The 21234-nt window shown below is 31.9% G+C and overlaps 2 protein-coding genes across 2 annotated transcripts; one reads left to right on the top strand and one right to left on the bottom strand.

The window, feature by feature from the left end:
* Positions 1–9461: 9461 nt before the first annotated feature.
* On the top strand, positions 9462–13033 carry LOC112695319 (endoribonuclease Dicer homolog 2). The gene is made up of 9 exons (XM_025747620.3): positions 9462–9543; positions 9689–9960; positions 10067–10470; positions 10565–10665; positions 10764–10957; positions 11045–11254; positions 11496–11921; positions 12043–12321; positions 12495–13033. Exons 1-9 carry the CDS (start codon positions 9531–9533, stop codon positions 12846–12848), a joined length of 2253 nt encoding a protein of 750 aa, XP_025603405.1. The 5' UTR covers positions 9462–9530; the 3' UTR covers positions 12849–13033.
* Positions 13034–13369: 336 nt separating this feature from the next.
* On the bottom strand, positions 13370–17469 carry LOC112695321 (rhodanese-like domain-containing protein 4, chloroplastic). Its single transcript, XM_025747622.3, has 9 exons — positions 16261–17469; positions 15818–15920; positions 15656–15730; positions 15154–15228; positions 14957–15031; positions 14778–14858; positions 14404–14643; positions 13962–14156; positions 13370–13690 (listed from the first exon to the last, which is right to left on the bottom strand). Exons 1-9 carry the CDS (start codon positions 16896–16898, stop codon positions 13643–13645), a joined length of 1530 nt encoding a protein of 509 aa, XP_025603407.1. The 5' UTR covers positions 16899–17469; the 3' UTR covers positions 13370–13642.
* Positions 17470–21234: the final 3765 nt, after the last annotated feature.

Here is a 21234-nt window from a genome sequence, read left to right as displayed (position 1 = left end):
TTGCTCAAAATTCACGCAGTACAGTTATTTTTATATAAAATTAATATTTAAAATTATAAAATAATTTAATAAATTTAATTAAATTATTATTTAATAATTTTTAATTATTAATTTTATATATATTAATTTTATATATAAACAACTATAGGTAAGTCTTTATCATTATTCTTTACGGATTTTATATTTGATTTATTTTAACCTCAAATGAAGATTGGGCAATTTGGTGTGGTAAGCAAGTGATCATGTTAAAAAACAAATAAATCTAGATTTCATAATGTAAATAAAAATTTCTCTTTATATAATGCATTTGAATTTTGAAGTACGTAAGAGTTAAGCTATGATGATAATATTGGGTATGACAAGATTGATACTAACAATGGATCCAATTTCGGATACTTTTGTTTTCAGAATTAATTTTATACGAGCAACACAACCAATCGATTGAATTGTGAGACCTTAAGTTGTTTTTGAAGTTTCAATAGATTGGATAATATAAACAATCGATTGATATATAAAAAATTCACATTCTAGTTATCATTCAATCGATTGGATAATATGACCAATCCATTAGTTTTTGTAAAAACCATACTGCCTTACAACTTTCAATCGATTGTTTTGTGAAACCTGAAGTCCAACCCAATCGATTGAGTTATGAAAAACTTGAAATTCAATCGATTATTTTGTTAATTCAATCGATTGATTCTCTCTAAAACACAATTTCACAACGCTCGAGGGATGTAACGGATCAAAGATAAACTTTTAGTCGATTAAAATTGCCAAAAAGATATTATGATCAATCGAGGGATGTAACGGATCAAAGATAAACTTTTAATTGATTAGAGTTGCCAAAAAGTTATTATGATCAATCGAAGATCTAATTTGTTATTGTTTTTATTTTTTATTATTAATAAACATAATAAATGATTGATAAAATAATAATGTATAAAATAAAAAAATATTTTTTATAATAAAATAAAATATATAAAATTAATTTATAATTAAAATTAAATAAAAACTATTTAACAATTATTAAAAAACTTAAAAAATATGTAATCCAAACGTTCTGAAACCATCTAATTCTTTGCCATATATATTCTTTTCTTAAAAATAATGACTGGTGCATTTGTACTTACTTGAAACCATATAAACACACAAATCAATTGCTCCACAACAAATGAATAACAAATATTGATAAGATTTATCTAACTTATAATATATTTTTACGAGAAAGGTGCATTCTTGTAATTAATTAGAGGCTAAGATAAATATATATATATAAGTAGTTATCTTTCACTTACAAAAATTAATAGGTAAATTTTAGTATACAAAGCAAAAAGTTATATAGATTTAAAGATTTGTTTACACCACACTTTCTAAAGTCACACTTTAAACCGTAACTCTTCACAAAGAAAAGCGTCACCTAATGAAAAAAGTAAATTAGAAGATTTAAGAGAAGAAATAATTAAGTTATCAAAATTAATAGATCAAAAATTAATGATTTTAACTAATGTTAACTGTAATGACACCGAATTTTTAAAATCAATACAAAATGATTTTTCTCAAAATCTTTATTTTACTATAAATTTTATTGAAGAACTTCGAAAACCTGAAAAAACTTATTTTTCACACGAAATTTCTAAGAAATGTTACCATGGAAATGATTCCCCACATCTTTATCATACTTTTAACCCACAATTAAATTCTATAGTAGATATGCTTGAAGAAATATTAGTATCCATAAAATTTCAAAATATAATCAACATAACAGATTTAAAAGTAAAACCACCACTAAAATTATGAATATTGAAGAAAAATTAGAAGAAGTTACAATGCTTTTTAAACAATAAAAAATGGCTCAAGAAAATAATATTATGGAACAAGGATTTCAAATAGAAGAAGAATTAGTAAATTCTGAAAATATAGAAAATGAAGAACACATCCTAGATTATTCAAGTGACGAAGAACCAGCAATTCCAATACAAGTAAAAAATGAAGCTGGAACATTTAAAGATAATCAATCTCAATTTAAATGGAAAATAGGTTTTGATAATTATGCTTTTAAAAAAGGGTTTATAAATAAAGATTCAAAATATACAAAAATACCATAAAAATACGTTCCTAAAATTCAGAAAATGGAAGGAGAAAGAATGCTTGATTTAGACTGTAAAAAGAATGAAAAAGAAATTTTCGAAAATTGGTTGAATTCCTTTTTATTAGAAGCTTTTACTAATCCAAAGCTTAGTGATTTGTCTGGAAGAGATATTTGGAATTACATAGGGTTTCATACTAAAGGAACTATAAGAGATTATATGACATCAATAGAAAACCAAATAATAGAAGATTTAGCAACAAAAACAACAGCTTATGATAAGATATTATATATAATGATGATTCTATATAAAGAATTTTTTGGAAAAAATATTATAGATCATAGACAAGAAGTCTATAATAAAGAATATCAAGAAGCAAAAAACCATTTAGCTAATATTCAGATATATGATCTATGTAATGTGGAATCTTATATATGTGAATATAGAATACATTATTACAAATTAAAAGAAGAAGATAAAAATCATTATCTTAGTATGTATATAACAAAACTTCCATATCCTGCTAATGAATTTATAATGGGAAGATTTATAAGAGAAATAAATAGAGGGACAATTGAAAATAATTTTGGTGGAGCAACTTCTGCAATAAGAGAGGAAATAAAAGAACGTTGTATGCAGGAAGCGACTCAAAAAAGATTTGCAAATATAATTAGAATTTGTTGTCAAGATAATGAAGAGATACCTCAAAAATATGGTCTTAATAAAAACCTTCAAAGAAAAAGAAAATATCAATTTAGAAAAAAAATATTATCCAAACTGGAGAAAAAAGAGGTATTTTAGGAAGGAAAATAACAATAAAAATAAAAGACAAAAAAATAACTATTGCCCAAATAAAAAAGAAAATTGTAAGTGTTGGTATTGCCAAGAAGAATGACACTATGCAAATGAATGTCCAAAAAAGAAGGATAAAAAGAATCTTACTAAACAAATAGAAATTGCTAAGTCTTGTTTCATGGAACCATTAGAGGAATCTGATGATAACTTAGACTATATTTTTGAATATGTCTCAGAAACAGACTCAGAGATTGAGTAATAATGCCACATTTATTACTATAAAAATAACAGAAAAGTTTATAAATGCTTTCATAGATTTTGGAGCAACACAATGCTTTGCTAGTTCAAATATAAAACTTGATTGGAAAAAATTAAAGAAACCATTAAGAGTTAGAATAGCTGACAAATCAATACATAAAATTGACCAAAAAGCAGAGATGGCTGAAATTTTTATTCAAAATTATAGGTTCATTGTTCCATCTATATATATGTTAGATTCTGGAATGGATTTTATCATAGGAAATAACTTTTTAAAGCTATATCATCCATTCATTCAAGAATTAACATATATAGTTTTAAAAGCTCCACACGATTCTTCAATAAATCAAAAATCGAAACGTATAAAAATACCAACCACTACTATAGATAAGATTCTAAAATTTAAAATATTTTCTATATTAGAGACATGTTATTTAAATCTATACTTTCAGATAAAAATTCCAAAAAATAATCTTGAAACAAAGATAGAAGAATTTCTGGATGAAATTTGTGCTGAAAATCCTTTAGATATTAAAAATACAAATAACGAATTAGTAAGCATTAAATTAAAAGACCCTACAAAAGAGATAAATGTTCCAAATAAAATTCCCTATTCCGCAAGAGATAGAAAAGAGTTCTCATTAGAATGTAGAGATCTTTTGGAAAAAGGAATTATAAGATTAAGTAAAAGTCCTCATGCGGCTCCAGCCTTTTATGTCGAAAACAATAATGAAATTAAAAGGGAAAAACGAAGAATGGTTATTAACTATAAGAAGATGAATGAAGCAACTATTGGTGATGCTCATAAACTTCCAAGAAAATATTCTATTTTAGAAAAAATCAAAGGAGCAACTTGGTTTTCATCTCTTGATGCAAAATCAGGATATTGGCAACTTCGTTTAGACGAAGAAACAAAGAAATTAACTGCTTTTACTTGCCCAACAAAAGAATCAACAAGTGTGTTGCTCTATGAATGGAATGTATTACCATTCGGATTAAAACAAGCCCCAGGTATTTATCAAAGATTTATGGAAGAAAATCTAAAAGAGTTAAATGAATTTGTTTTAGTGTACATTGATGATATACTAGTTTTTACAAAACAAGATAAGGAAGATCATCTTCAAAAATTATTAATAGTTTTAGAAAGATGTAAAGAAAAAGGATTAGTTCTTAGCAAAAAGAAAGCAAGAATAGCAAAACAAGAAATAGAGTTTCTTGGATTAATTCTATCCACCCAAGGAAAGCTAAAACTTCAACCAAATGTTCTAGAAAAGGTAAATTCCTAATAAAATAGAAGATAGAAAATAATTACAAAGATTTTTGAGGTGTATAAATTATATTTCTGATCAAGGATTTTTAAAGAATATAACAGAATACACTAAAAGCTTATTTCCAAAAATAAGTACTAAAAAAGAATGGAAATGGGATGAAAAAGATAGTATGCAAATTCAAAGAATTAAAGAATTATGTGAAAAACTTTCAGAACTCTATATTCCAGAAGAAAATGACTACTTAATAGTAGAAACAGATGCCTCAGACATAACCTGGTCAGGATGTCTAAAAGCTAAGAAAGCTATAAAAAGCTTGGAACAAGAAAAAGGATCACTAGATTCTAAATATTCCCCAAAGGAATTACTTTGCAGGTATATTTCAGGGACTTTTACTCCAACAGAACAGAGATATACCACTCATGAAAAGGAAACTCTAGCAGCAATTAAATCTCTTAAGAAATGGAAAATTGATTTACTACCCAGAGAATTTACATTAAGGACAGATTCAAGCTACCTAACAGGTTTTATACGATATAATTTAAAAGTTGATTATAATCATGGACGATTGGTAAGATGGCAATTATTTTTGTTACAATATCCAATAAAAATTGAATATATTAAGGGTGACAAAAATGTTATTGCAGATACATTAACGAGAGAATAGAGTTCGTCTACAACGCATTAGATCAGGAAATTCAAAAATATGAACAAGAACTCGAAAAATGCAAGTATTGTCAGCAAATAAAAACACAGATCCAATCCCTCAAGAAGGCCATTGAAGCAATGAAATCAACACAACAAGCAAAACCAACAGAGTTCAGCCAGCTAAGCGTGGTGGACAAATCAGGTGAAGAAAAAATTTCAGAAAATAAAACAATTGCTGAAATCATTAAAAAATTCACCCAAGATAAAAAATATTATGTAATTTATAATGGCCCCATGAAAGGAGTATATGATGCCTGGGAAAAAGCAGCACCATTCACACATCAATCAAGGATAATTCATAAAGGAGGGTTTCTAACACTGGAAGAGGCAAAGGAATCCTTCAGGGAATATGAAGCTCTCCATCCAGAGCAAACCCTAAAAAGAGTAGATAAAGCTCCAATTCAAACCCAGAGAACAGGGATAATAAGAAACATTCCTACAAGGGCTGAAATCAAGGAAAAGAAAAGGGTCTGTAGATCAAATCTCAGAGAAACCCTTAACATAGTCCTGAATTAGACTGAAGAAAAAAGGGCAATTTTGGGATATTATCCTATTGCCAAAGAACAGCTAACAAAATTGGTTATATTTCCAGATGCTTCCCCATCGGATACCTATCAGTTTTTCCAGTATGGATTGATTGATACAATTTTAATTTTTAATGATTTAAAAATTATTAGTGAGTTTCCTGCAGGATTTGTTGATGCAGTAAAGAGATTTAAAAATATGATTGACAATGTAAATCCAAAGGATATATCCCTAAAATTTACAAACAGTCAACCTATTTTTAATGAAGAAGAAGAATGCTTGGTTCCAGCACACCAAGTAATATTCATGTCCGTCTTTCCAGGAAATTTTCAACCAATTGATCAGATTCAAGACTTAACAATTTACAGTCATGAAGGAAGACTAGCCAGCACACTAGCAAGGGTCTTCGAAAGAACTCAAAAGATAACAAGGGAATCTCACACAAGAATCAATTATAAAAGCAGAAATACTCTGCTTGTGTCCAGTAAAAAAAATGAAATTGAAGAAAGAGAGATGAGACTCTTGGTAGAGTTTGAATTTGCATTCTACAATCTATCCGGGCTCTTAGAAAAACTCCCTGAAGGGATAAAAAGGAATCTCTGCTATTTGATAAAAAACAGAGAAGACCACAAGTGCCAGCTGTGTGTCTCAGAAATATCTGAAGAAAGTAATAATGAAATAGGATCCACCCACATGATAAAAGAAGAAGACAGCTCATCCACTCACATAAAAGAAGAGGACAGCGCATCTGAAGCATCTCTCGACATTATTGCATAATGACGTAAGCGCTTAGGTCATAGAGCACCAACAATGTAGCTGGTGCAAGATAATAAACAATGACGTAAGCAATGACGTCATAAGAAGGGTAAGGATGAGAATTGTCCATCAGACCCAACCATTATAAATAGATTGCTGAGGCAATTGTAGAGGCATCAGAAAACAGAAAGCAGGAGGCTAAGAGTACTCATATGCTAGGAAAGCAAGGAGGAAGCTGCCGAGGCGATTCTGTAGTCTGAAAAAAGAATTCCCTTAGGAAAAAATAGTTTTAAACTCCCCTCTGGAGTTAATATCTATAATCTCCCCTCTGGAGATAAAAACATCCTATGTAAAATATACTAAATAAAGGAAGTTTTTCTCCAGAAAGATACGCCCTTATCCTAATTTCTTAGTTATGAATTATTTAGAAAGTTTATAATTAACGGAAGAATCTGATTATTATAGATTATCTGCCTTATTAGATAATGAAAAATAGGCTGTTCTAAAAACAGAATTAAATCTCAAATCAAATGAAAATTTTAATAAACAAAATCTTTTAAAAGAAGTTTTTAATAGAAAAAATATAATATACTATGGAAAAATTCAACTTGAAGTCCCAATAAAGATAAAATCCGCCAATGGAGAACTTGAAATAGTTTTGATAAATGATGAAGAATTGAGTAAACAGATTGAAAAAATTAAGGATCAACAAAAAAGATCTAAAATTGGATGGATTCATATTAGTACTATACAAGTCTTAATTAAATCTACATATATGAAAGGAATTAATTCACCAATAAGCTTTGCAATCTGTGATAAAAGAATTACTGATGACCCAATAGATCAAATAATTGGAATTGTTCATGGAAACTTGGCAAACGTAAATGTTAAATTCAATGCCCATCTTGGATACGCTATACCTTTATCAACTGAAAATCTTGGAAGATCTATAAGCTTAGCTTATAAATTTCACAAAAAGAATCTAATGGAACAAGATGATGAACCATTTTCAATTACATATGCAATAAATTATGCTTTAACAAATAGCCATCATAGTATAATATTTAAAAACAGAGAAAGAATTTATGTTGATGAATTATTTTAGAAAATTGTAAAAATAGAAATACCAAAATATAAAGCTATTGAAAACCCAGTTCTATTATTAAAAGAACCATCAGGCAAATTAGTTTCATCGAATTTTCAAATAAGAGAATCTAAAATTAATAGCCCTTTAAGTTTATCTAAGTTAAAAATTAAAGAAGAAAATTCTGAAATAAAAGAACTAATAAAAAGGTCGAAAAATTAAATGAAACCCTAAACACTAAATTATGACAATAAATAAAGAAGAAATATATGTAACTTATCAAGACAAGAAACAAGAGCTATTTGAAAGAAAAAATCGTTTGAATTATTTACAGTTTTCTGAAATAAATAAAAAAGTATTTGAAACCCTAAAAATAATCTATGACAAGTTAAAAAGAGAAGTTGAAGAGCTAGAGAAATTAATAAAATCTTTAGAAAATAATGATGAATCAATGATAGAGTTTGCAGAAATTTTAAAATAAATAATGAAGCATAAAAAGATTGAAAAACCAGAAAATAAAATAAAAAGAAATAGGACGAGAAAATTAAAAGGTAAAATAAAGGAGTATAAAAGGGAATTAAACAATCTTCAGATTGAAATTGATGATCTTATAATAAAAAGGATAGAAATAAGAATAAATATAAACAAGTTGGAATTAAACTTAAAAAATTTATAAATGCCTGGAAAATCATATTATGACTTAAAAGAATTAAAGCTGTTAAAAGAAAAAATGGAGAATGAAATTGAAAAATTAAACAGATATTTAGAAACAGGAGAAAGTGTAGAAATAAAAGAAGTTATTGAAGATTTGAAGAATTATATTAAATAAAAAGACAAACAGATAAAAAATTTTATATACAATAATCCATACAAAAAAGAATATTATAAATTAAAACAAGATTGAAAAGTTATGAATCAAAACATCAAAGACTAGTAATAACTGCAAGAGAGATAGTAGAAATGGTCAGTATTTTTTATCAAAATTCTTTAAATAAAGCACCTATACAAATTATAAACTTATTCAAAGTATGAAGAATTAATAGAAATTTCGAAAAAAAAATTAAAAGAAAAGCCAGAAATTAAAAATTGGTATCAGAGCCAAGTTAACGATTAAGGGTAACACTTTTTCTTTAAGCAACACTTTTAGTGATACACTTTTAAATCAATAAAAATAAAAAATCTGTAAATCTGTACCAAAACACATCTGTACACTAGCTGGACCCAAATCAATAATAATTACTATTCAAATACTTTTAATTAAGTACAACTTAAACAAAAGTAATTTTACAATAATTAGTAGAAAATTTTTATTACATATTTTTTTATATAAAATATATATTAATTTTGTTGGTGTTGTGCAAGCGTTATAAATCTAGTATTATTAGGAGAGTTAATTCTTTTAATTTTTTAATTGTTTAAAAAAGTATAATTTTTTACTATTCAATATTTTTTTATCTATTTTTTGTTTTATTTAAAAAATAAAAAATAAAAAAATGTTATTTTATTAAATAATTATAAAATATAAAATAAAAAATTTTACTTTATTAAATAATTAAAAAATTGAAAGGATTTATTTCCTATTATTATTAGTAATAATAATTAGCAAGCCACTGTTAAATTAAAGAAAGAATGGAGGAGTCACTACACATAATAGGAGTGGATTTAGTGGAAAAAAAATTGGATGGTATCCAGTTTAATTTTATCTTTTACTATTCTCTCTCTTCTATTTATTTTTGGTTCCACTTATAAAATTAAAGGTAAGAGATCATATTTTATACTTTCGAATGTTAAAAAAAATGGAGAGATCTATTTTTTACATAATTGAGAATTGAGGTTACTTGTTGAGCAAGCAACTTGTACACTAAGGAGACCAAAATTCCAATCGTTTCATTTGGACGAATGTGGTGTGGTCCCTACACCCTAACACACTCACTTCCTCCTCCCTGCTATATATAGTTAATGCAACTTCACTCACTCACATTCATCCTCTCATTTATATCATAACACAAAATCTTCGTACGGATATATCTTTGCTGACATATTGTCATGGAACATTCTGGTAACTAACTGCTTACTTTACTTACTAACATCATCATCTTATCTTTTCTTATGGTATATTCGGCAGTTACTTCTGATTCTGAAACAGTTTTGACTAAAGTTTTCACTTTATTATATTAACAACTTTAAATGACATTTATATGCAGGTAATAATGAGCCACAACCCAGATATGTGCCATCCGAACTGGTCAATTGTTCATCAAATGCAGATTGCACTGTAACATACCATTGCTACTTGATTGAGTTGAAGCAGGATTATGAGTGTAACATATCGGTTCAGAACATTGTTCTTGCATTGAGGACTCAACTTGACTCGGAAATAATAGAAAACACACAATTATTTGAGTTATCTGCCCGAAGAGGGAACATCTCAGTCAATCTCAGACAAGTAGAACCCATTGATCTTAGTCCACATGAGGTAACCTTACTTACATGAAGAACAATATTTGGGTACTACAAGCTTCTTGTTCTTTTGGGGATTGAATTCATAGATTACCCTACATTTGAACACTTAAATTCGACAGGTTCAAAAATGTAGAAGATTTCAGACCACCCTCTTAAGGATCCTTTTGCATGCTGATGTGAATCCAAGAGATGAGTTCTGTTTTGGAGATAATCCTGAAATTGATTATCTTCTGCTCCCAGCCACTGCTGCAAACCAGGGACTTTCAAATTCAGTTGTTGATTGGAACACTATCTCTTGTGTTCCTTTTTCATCTGAAAGTACTTGTGACTGTAAGGATCATCATGCTGATGTGATGACCATAAATGGACTAGTTTGCTATTGTAAACTTAGGAATTGTGTGGTCACTACCCCTCATAATAATGAAATTTACATTATTCATGGTATAACGGACTTGAATGGAAACTCACCTCTAAAGAATGGAGGTAAGAAAGCAATTACATACAAGGATCACTTCAAAAACAAGTAAGTAGTATATCTTGTATGTTGTATCTGGTTTATCTACTTGATGTGTTCATAGAGGGCTATAGATAACATGGTTCTTGTTTCAAATTTTCAGACATGTTGAATTACGATTTGAACATCAATCCCTACTTGCAGGAAGGAGTGTTTTTAAAGTGGGAAATTACCTGCAGAAGAACAGACAAAAAAGGATGAGAGGTTTAACTCTTTGTTGCTCATAAATTCTAGTGAAATTTGTATGATACAATTCATTATCAGTATGATGGGAAATGTTTTTATATGTTTTGCCTATTTAGAACCAAGCATGGGATCTTATGAGCTGCCACCAGAACTTTGTAATATAATCATGTCACCAATATCAATCAGAACCATATACTCATTCACATTTGTTCCATCAATCATGCATCGGCTCGAGTCCTTGCTCATCGCTTTCAACTTAAAGAAGATGCTTTCGGATCATTGTACGCAAAATGATATCCCAATCATTAAGGTGTGCTTCTTCTTCCTGTGAAAGATGCATGCCATCACATTATATTTCTTGTTTAAACTTATGAATATATATTATTGTTAATTGCAGGTATTGCAAGCAATTACTACAAAGGAATGTCAAGAGGTTTTTGACTATGATTCCTTGGAGACACTTGGAGATTCTTTTCTCAAGTATGCTGCTACCCAACAACTTTTTAAGACCAAACAAAATCTTCGTGAGGGTCCTCTTACTGAAGAGAGGAAGAACATGATTTCGAATGCTCAATTGTTTAAGTTAGGGTGCAGCAGCAGTCTTCCGGTACTCTAATTCCTTAATATTTGTTTTCAAACATTTTACATGTTTGATATCAGTTAGTAAGAGCTTATGTTGTTTTCTCCTTTATTCAACACTACCATTTTTGTGCTAGAAATTAAAAAATGTTGCTGGATTCTTCATCACTCTGCAATCTGAGTATTGAATTAGTTTATGCAACAAAGATGGTTATACTTATATGAGGTGGTTTAATTTTTATTCCTTAATGGAAATCTATATGTTGCAGGGCTTCATACGAAAAGAAACTTTGAATCCGAAACAATGGATTATACCGGGTGATAAGTCAGAAGATCTCTCACTTAAAGAAGTGTGTGCTTCTAGCAGAACCAGAGTGTATGCTTGTGGAAGAAAAACAAACATGGAGAACAAGGTTGTTGCTGATGTTGTTGAGGCACTAATTGGTGCCTTCCTTAGCAGTAGCACAGTATCAAGAGGTGAAGAAGATGCTATGGCATTTATGAATTGGATTGGAATTGAGGTTGATACCAACATTATACCATATCAAAGCCACATTAGCATCCCCCTGGAGAATCTTGATAAGCTTTTAGAATCCGAATCCTTATTGAACTATACATTCAAAGACCCTTATCTTTTAATAGAAGCTCTGACCCATGGTTCTTACAAGCGCCCTGGTGTTCCATCATCTTATCAGGTACATACAAGACTACTTAGATTCTAACCAGTAAGAACATTTCAACAGAACTAGTGTTACTCATTTTCCCTCTTTCTTGTATTGTGATGATTGAAATTTCGAGTGTTAACTTGCCCTGCAGCGGCTAGAATTTCTTGGCGATGCGGTGTTGGACTATTGCATCACGCAGCATTTTTACGAGGAGTATCGTGATGCGTCGTCCGAATTTTTGACAGTCATGAGGACTATTTCTGTGAATAATGAGTGTTATGCAATTTCAGCCATTAAAGTTAAGTTGCATGAACACATACTCCACAACTCACAGGAACTAGACAAGCAAATTGCAGACACAGTGAATGAAGTTGAGAAGTTAAATTTAAAATCAACTTTTGGATGGGAATTGGAGACATCTTTCCCTCATGTGAGCTTTTATCCTTCAGTGCAAGATTTCTTTCTTATCAAAAGTTCCTTATTCACATTAGTATCATATTCATGAATCTCCTCATTATTAGACTTCTCTGGATGCACACACAGCCATTAGACAAACTGGTATCTTAAATATTTGTCATGAGATAGTATTTCTGTTTCTAACAGGTAGTTGCAGATGTTATGGAATCTGTAGCAGGAGCCATTTATGTTGATTCAGGATACAGTAAAGAGGCTGTGTTCAGAAGCATAAGGCCTCTTTTGGAACCCCTGGTTACACCTAAAACGGCACGGCTTCATCCGATTGGGCAATTGCATGAACTATGCCAAAGAGAAAACTATAAAAGGACAAAAACCCTGGTGTCCCGCAGCAATGGTGAAGCTTCAGTCAAAGTTGAAGTGAAGGCTAATAATGGGATCCCTCACAAATTTACTGCTAAAGCTGCAAATGAGAAGACAGCTGAAAAGTTAGCCTCCAAGGAAGTCTTACAGAAACTCCTGAAGGATCTGAACAAAATATGAATGAATAAAATAGTATTGAATGGAAGTTTATTTTGGTGGTTATGTGATCGGTACTTAGTGTGATTTATTTGTCATTGCAAAGAACAAATATTAGAGTTAGAATGAGTTATGGAGAATCATGTTATGCTTATGCAATTGTATTGTTAATGTGAGTTAAAGAAGAATGTTGTGAGAGTTGTAGAATACATTAAGTCTCTTATTTTTCATATTAATAATGTACGTAGTTTGAATCTTAAGTTGGTTACATTAGTCCTCCCATCGCTTCCATCACTTCAGTGTGGTATCACTTAACGTGTTATATCAACAAATTTTGACGCTGTCAACAACGAAAGTGGTGGAAAGATTAATGTGACCAACTTAAAATTTTTGAAGGACAAATTTGATTAAACAAAAAATCTTTTAAGGACCATTTGACATTTACTTATTTATTTATACTATTCTTTCACTCTAACACAAGATAGCCAGTTGTAAGAGCAAACAATTTTTATTCCCTATATTAGTAAGAAAAATCACAACATAACTAATATGAAAGTCAACTCTATAAACTATCCATCAATTACAAAAAGATTGTAGAAAGTAGCATAAATTGAAGAGTATTCACAAAAGATTGTAAATAATACAACCTACCACATGGATCTTATCTTCAACCTAAAATGCTAGGTAAGTTTAAGATTTTTATGTGGCAACTGGCAAGACCATTGCATTGTACATAAAGATTTTGATATGGCATTGGAAATTTTACACAAAAGATTCCCTGCTATATAATTCTCTTCCTGGTATACAACAACAAAATTCTAGGGCTGTGAAGGGCTAGGAGATGTTGGAGGCTTGAAATCAGGATACTGCAATTCAAAGAAGGAAAAGGGGATAAGCATATATGAAGAAAACAATCTCCTAATTCATTAATTATTTTTGGAACAAGGTAGTACAAAATTTCTCATCAAAACCATGCACACAAGCTAAAAAGTTATACTATACAGGACTAAAACTTCACTCTGCTAAAAGCTTCAAACTTCGATAGAAACCACAGAAATAGGCAGAGATAAAAGAACTGTGTATTGCTAACACTCAAAGGAAGTTAAAATTTTATGAAGCATGGAAGTTGGGACATACGCTTGGGTATGGTGAAAGGGGTCTTGGTGTTGCTGGAGGTGCTTGTGCCTTGATTTCGGCCGAATTTATTTCAGGAGCAGGTGCTGCTACTGCTTCTACTTTGGACTCGGATGCAGTGTCCAGAGGAGTAGCTTCTGCTTTCTGTAAATTGGGTTGTGAAGGGGTGGGAGATGTTGGAGGCTTCAAATCAGGATACTGCAAAGTAAAGAAGGAAAAAAGGGTAACACTGATGAACATGAAGAACAATAAGCATATGTAAAGAAAATAAGCATATGTAAAGAAAAACAAACTATCAGAGGGGTCTCAGGATAGATGGTTACTAATTACAAAACAAAATCATATATGGAAGATCAATCCAAGAAAGTTGGCTGCTATAAGTAAATCTAACCAATACAGCAAGTGAAAATTTTATGAAGCAATGAAGTTGAGAGTTGAGACATACACTGGTGTATGGTGAAAGGGGTGTTGGAGTCCCTGGAACTGATTGTGCCTTAACTTCGGCCGAATTTATTTCTGGAGAAGGGGCTGCTACTGCATCTACTTTGGACTCAGATATAGTGTCAGGAGTAGCTTCTGCTTTCTGTACAGTCGTATCTGCTGTAGTAGGCTCGGAGGTTTGTTCCGTTGGTGCAGGAAGAACCTTATTGTTGGTGGAAGTTGGTAGAAGAGCCTTTCCAATTTGCTAATGTTCACAACCATACAACAACAACAGGATATGAAGGGGCAGAAATGAGTTTCACATTAAGCAATTTTTTAGAAATAGCTATGTTATATTGTTTATGAATTACTTAAGAGGGGAAAAAATGTCATAAGTACTTTTATTTCATCACCAAGCTCCTTAGGGGCAATCTTGGTGTTCAAGAACTCATCGATCTGTTGTAGTGTTCGCTTTCGATCCTGTCATATAAAATAACAGAACTTACATGGAATGCTTTATGTAGAAAACTAAACATACACTGTATCCATAGACAATTTGATGACTCCACTGTATTTACCTCAGCATATAGAAGCTTCCTGCTAGCAAACTGAATAATTGCAGCTGATCCTAAAAGTTGGAGAATTGTTTCTATCTGTACAGTATAGATAGAGAAACAGCATCAACAAACAACTCCACATCAGTATAGATGTGTCAGAATATGATTTTTTCTTGGGAAAAAGAGAAATAGTATGTAAAGTAACTCATCAAGTCAACCTCAGTAAAAGCTAATACACCGAGTCCGGTAGCTGCAGCAATCCCAAGAGTAACAGCCAAACCATCAGAGCTCTCCTGCAGTAAACTTCCATCAATTAGTTTTAAATGGAAAATATGTTATGAACATCAAAATCTTGTATTTCCATATCATAATTTTGTCCTCCAATCCAATGAACCAAGTAACATTATGTAAGTAAATTCAATATCTCAAGCAGGATGCTACAAAACATATTCAAAGTGATGAAACAAGTGCTTCTGATCCAGAATCTAGAACAACATTAATATAAACATCCGTACATTTATGAACATTATGCATAAGAATATAGATAAACTTTAATAATATAATGAAAAGTGTATCCATCTAAGACAGCATCATACGTTGATAAGTTCCTTTTCTCGCCAGCTTAAATTCTCAATTGAACTAAGCTATCAATATTCATATTATGAGTGTGCATCCAAGTCGAAAATTAAAACTAATATTAGAGAAAGAAGAGATACATACTCCAATAGCCTCTGCCAAATTGCCAAAATCCAAACTCAAGCCTTTCTTTGGTGGTGTCCAAGGAAGCCCACTATTCTGCAGTCCATTCAATCAGATTGAGAATATGGTAAGCAGATAAAATTAACATCTTTAAGTTGAAAAGCGGTGAGTGACACTAGATACCTTCCATCCCCGTGGTCCTTCTGCACCATCCTTGATTGCATAAGCAGCTTTAAATCCATTAGCAGTGACCAACTCAGCAACGAGTTCGGCGTTCCCATCAAACCTAGCTTCCATCACAAGTTCACTCAATCAGCTGCAAGTCTTTACTCTTTGTAACTCAAAAGAACAACAAAATAGGCAGTTGAATTTCTTAAGATGCCAATGTAGACTGAACTTGGCAGCTTCATTAACTCCTTACTCAAGAATTTCATTTTAAAAAGTCTTGTTTCTATTTTAGAAAGATCTAGTCATTTAAACCAAGCTAATTGACAGCCCCATTAACCTTTCAACATCGAAAAACATTCTTTTTCCACCATCAATAGCCAAAATGAAATGATAGAATGTGATATATAATAATGGCAAACAAAACAATGAAAAAGGAAACTGCTTTAAACTCTACTCACTTGTCCAGAATGAACAGAGTAGAATTCTCTGGATCCTTGAACTTCAAAGAAAGTTTCTGCAGGAATCTTGGCTTATCAGCACCATTGTAAGGAATTGAAACTTGTTTCTTCCTCAATCCTCCAACATCCGGTGTACCCTCAAGCCTAAGTTCTGAAGGTGCTCTTATATCAAGCAACTGAGCATTGTCATCAGCACCAAGTTTTGCATACGCATTCTTTGCAGATTCAACTCCCCATGGCTTAGGCTTCTTCAGAACCTGTGACAAGACCAGAGGGACAGCCAAAATAGCTACTCCTCCAGCTATAACAGCAGGATTCTCTGTTCCAAAACTGATAACACTATCTATAACTCCGTTGATATCAAAGTCCCCAGAACTAGAAGGAGCATTCAATGATTGCTGCAAAGCCTCTTCATATGTTAAAGCTCTAGCAGCAAGTCCAGTGTTGAAAACAGAAGCTGCAAGAATCAGACCCTTGGATAAACACTGTTGCAAAGTAGGTTGGGTGTTGTTAGAAGTGGAAAAGTTTGAAACTTTGCACGCGGAAATTGTAGCAAGTGAAGAGAATTTTCTGGGTTGTTTTCTTGTGTCAGAAAGCACAGATAAAGGGGTCAAGCCAACAGCATTGAGGGCCTCCATAGCATAATTATGTGCCAAAGATTTTATCTTTGGGACTCAGATTACGAGCAGAAAAGGTTCAAGTGTATGAATGTGAAGTAGTAACATGAGAATTTAGATGGTTGTGGGTGTGATTTGAGTGGAGAAAGTGAGGAGTAAGAGAGACAGAGAATGGGTGTGCTTTTGGGGGGAGGTAGTTGCTGACGTGGAAGGGATATGAGAAACCATCCATTGAGTGGTTGACACGTATGGAATGAGGATGAGACGCTGAAAACTTTGGAGACTTCATGGTTTACGAGTGTGTGGCCTAGAAACGTTGAAGTGTTTGGAAACTACCACACTGAATGTTATTTATGGGGAATGCCAAATACAAAAAGTGTGGTAAATGACTGAGAAAGTGTGGCCAAATAAGAAAGTGTGGTAAAAATCAGTGTTGCTGAAAGAGCCGATAAGTTTGCTTCATGTTCATCTCTGATTCTGTTTCTAGTACTCATGAGGCCTAAAAAATTTAATTAAGTCTAAGATTAGTGCGAGGAATGATGGTTTGAAAGAAATGCATTCCCATGTGACCCCAACAGAGAGAATGTATCATGAAACAAAAGCGCTTTATGTATTTACTATTTAAGGATCTGGAATTTACCAAGAATATTTGCTACCATATGTGGATGGGGATGATAAGATGGTTGTGATTAACGTGACTATTGTTGGCTAAAAAATTTTTGGGCTCCGCTACACATACAAGCAAATAACGCATACAATCCTTACAAGTTAACCCAACTCAGGTTTAACCCACGCGCACTCCCTCCCTTTAAATGGAGCGTCAATTTCACGCGCGTCACTCGAACGATTACGCTTCGAAAAAACCGCTCGTTATGGCTCACTCTTCCTCTTCTCCTTCAAAGATAACACAAATCCTCAAGTTTCGAGCAACATTCCAAACTGAAGAGACATTTGAACTCGTCGCGAATAATAGCAGAAACCATCAACAAAATATTATTCAAGGTACGTTATTGTTTTACTCATCTTGTACATTTTCCACATTTCTATTTCTGATTTCAAAATCGAAGAACTATGTTTTACTGTTCTTCTATGTTCTTCTAGATTTTATTGATCTTCTTATTCTAAGAAATTGAACACATGGTGTAAATATATTTGATCCAATTATAAGTAAATTTTTTTCCATAATTAAACTCTCTCTGGTGTATTCAAAATGTCTGATTTACAGGTACTATAATATGAAGTGGTGATCCAGATAGATTGGAACCCATATATGACGGTCTGCATAGAGATCTGCATAATACACCCAAACACAGACTATAAATACACCCGATAAAAAATTAAATTTACACCTCTCCTGCAGATTTTAACCCAACACTACCTGAAAGCTACTTGTTGTCCACAAGTCCAAAATTAATTAAACTCTCTCTAGTGTATTCAAAATGTCTGATTTACAGGTATTATAATATGAAGTGGTGATCCAGATAGATTGGAACCCATATATGACGGTCTGCATAGAGATCTGCATAATACACCCAAACACAGACTATAAATACACCCGATAAAAAATTAAATTTACACCTCTACTGCAGATTTTAACCCAACACTACCTGAAAGCCACTTGTTGTCCACAAGATCAAAATTAATTAAACTCTCTCTAGTGTATTCAAAATGTCTGATTTACAGGTACTATAATATGAAGTGGTGATCCAGATAAATTGAAACCCATATATGACGGTCTGCATAGAGATCTGCATAATACACCCAAACACAGACTATAAATACACCCGATAAAAAATTAAATTTACACCTCAACTGCAGATTTTAACCCAACACTACCTGAAAGCCACTTGTTGTCCACAAGACCAAAATTAATTAAACTCTCTCTAGTGTATTCAAAATTTCTGATTTGCAGGTACTATAATATGAAGTGGTGATCCAGATAGATTGGAACCCATATATGACGGTCTGCATAGAGATCTGCATAATACACCCAAACACAGACTATAAATACACCCGATAAAAAATTAAATTTACACCTCTGCTGCAGATTTTAACCCAACACTACCTGAAAGCCACTTGTTGTCCACAAGACCAAAATTAATTAAACTCTCTCTGATGTATTCAAAATGTCTGATTTACAGGTACTATAATATGAAGTGGTGATCCAGATAGATTGGAACCCATATATGACGGTCTGCATAGAGATCTGCATAATACACCCAAACACAGACTATAAATACACCCGATAAAAAATTAAATTTACACCCCTGCTGCAAATTTTAACCCAACACTACCTGAAAGCTACTTATTGTCTACAAGATCAAAATTAATTAAACTATCTCTAGTGTATTCAAAATGTCTGATTTACAGGTACTATAATATGAAGTGGTGATCCAGATAGATGTGAACCCATATATGACGGTATGCATAGAGATCTGCATAATATACCCAAACACAGACTATAAATACACCCGATAAAAAATTAAATTTACACCCCTGCTGCAGATTTTAACCCAACACTACCTGAAAGCCACTTGTTGTCCACAAGATCAAAATTAATTAAACTCTCTCTAGTGTATTCAAAATTTCTGATTTACAGGTACTATAATATGAAGTGGTGATCCAGATAGATTGGAACCCGTATATGACGGTATGCATAGAGATCTGCATAATACACCCAAACACAGACTATAAATACACCCGATAAAAAATTAAATTTACACCTCTGCTGCAGATTTTAACCCAACACTACCTGAAAGCCACTTGTTGTCCACAAGACCAAAATTAATTAAACTCTCTCTGGTGTATTCAAAATGTCTGATTTACAGGTACTATAATATGAAGTGGTGATCCAGATAGATTGGAACCCATATATGATGGTCTGCATAGAGATCTGCATAATACACCCAAACACAGACTATAAATACACCCGATAAAAAATTAAATTTACACCTCTGCTGCAGATTTTAACCCAACACTACCTGAAAGCCACTTGTTGTCCACAAGACCAAAATTAATTAAACTCTCTCTGGTGTATTCAAAATTTCTGATTTATAGGTACTATAATATGAAGTGGTGATCCAGATAGATTGGAACCCGTATATGACGGTCTGCATAGAGATCTGCATAATACACCCAAACACAGACTATAAATACACCCGATAAAAAATTAAATTTACACCCCTGCTGCAGATTTTAACCCAACACTACCTGAAAGCCACTTGTTGTCCACAAGACCAAAATTAATTAAACTCTCTCTGGTGTATTCAAAATGTCTGATTTACAGGTACTATAATATGAAGTGGTGATCAGATAGATTGAAACCCGTATATGACGGTCTGCATAATACACCCAAACACAGACTATAAATACACCCGATAAAAAATTAAATTTACACCTCTGCTGCAGATTTTAACCCAACACTACATGAAAGCCACTTGTTGTCCACAAGACCAAAGTTTAGCAGAAAATCATTCCAATTCCTATCAAATGAGTCTTTGCTATGAGAGTTTCATTTTTCCTCTTTGCTACATGTAATCAATTGATTCTTAATCTCGTTTTCCTTTCTATTGGTGCTCCGAACTCTTGTAGAAAAACCTGCAACCTTGGTATAGTTCCTATAAAATTTTCCAGCATCTTCAAGGGTGGTAAATGTCATTCCAACTTTCGGAACAAACTGGTCATCAACAACAGAGAGGTTGCAGAATACACCATGTCAAAAACTATAAATACACCATGTCAAAACGAAGCTGGAGTTACAGAGAGAAAAACTAACGTCAATGACGAAGAACAAACCAATGAGAAAGGAGAGAAAAAGAACGATCGAAAAACCAGGGAAATACGCGCGAGAAGAAGAACGATGAAATTTGAAAAGAAAGAAAACAAAGAAGGAAACAAATCTTTTAAATTTGGTAGTTATACAAACGCGGATCTTTGTATAGCGCGTGTAAGTGACGTAGGAGTTGCAGTGCGTTTTAGTGGATTAGGCGTTAATGAACTTGTAATAGTTACAAGCCGTAATCGCTTTTATACTAAACTTTTCTCAAAATTTTTATATGAAAATATTATTGGAGATGTACTCTAAAATAGAATTAAGTGGTCTTTACTTAGCTTCTTGTATTGTCCGAGATGATTTAGTAAATTTGCATATGCATCTTGCATAATACAAGAAAGCATTTGAAAAATATTTTTAATAATGTATCTCGCTTGGTGCGAGAAAGCGTTTTTAAAATAAAAAAACAAGAAGAACAAATTAAATAGAGTATTAAATTAGCTATAGTAGTCAACGTCAAAATAAAAAAATAATGATTTTATATTTTTTTTAACGAAAAATAAGAAGACTCGAACATGCAACCTC

Source organism: Arachis hypogaea, chromosome 6 (genome assembly GCF_003086295.3).
Source record: "Arachis hypogaea cultivar Tifrunner chromosome 6, arahy.Tifrunner.gnm2.J5K5, whole genome shotgun sequence".
Lineage (NCBI taxonomy): Eukaryota > Viridiplantae > Streptophyta > Magnoliopsida > Fabales > Fabaceae > Arachis > Arachis hypogaea.
Note: the sequence above shows the minus strand (reverse complement) of the source record. Positions and strands in the feature narration are given on the sequence as shown.

Coding starts and splice junctions, on each gene's coding strand:
- LOC112695319 (XM_025747620.3), top strand. Junction 9,961..10,066: donor TTGATCTTAGTCCACATGAG/GTAACCTTACTT, acceptor TAAATTCGACAG/GTTCAAAAATGTAGAAGATT. Junction 10,666..10,763: donor CAGACAAAAAAGGATGAGAG/GTTTAACTCTTT, acceptor TTGCCTATTTAG/AACCAAGCATGGGATCTTAT.
- LOC112695321 (XM_025747622.3), bottom strand. CDS start 16,898: ATGGAGGCCCTCAATGCTGTTGGCTTGACCCCTTTATCTGTGCTTTCT. Junction 15,921..16,260: donor ACTCTGTTCATTCTGGACAA/GTGAGTAGAGTT, acceptor GATGGAAGCTAG/GTTTGATGGGAACGCCGAAC. Junction 14,859..14,956: donor GGAAGCTTCTATATGCTGAG/GTAAATACAGTG, acceptor TTTATATGACAG/GATCGAAAGCGAACACTACA.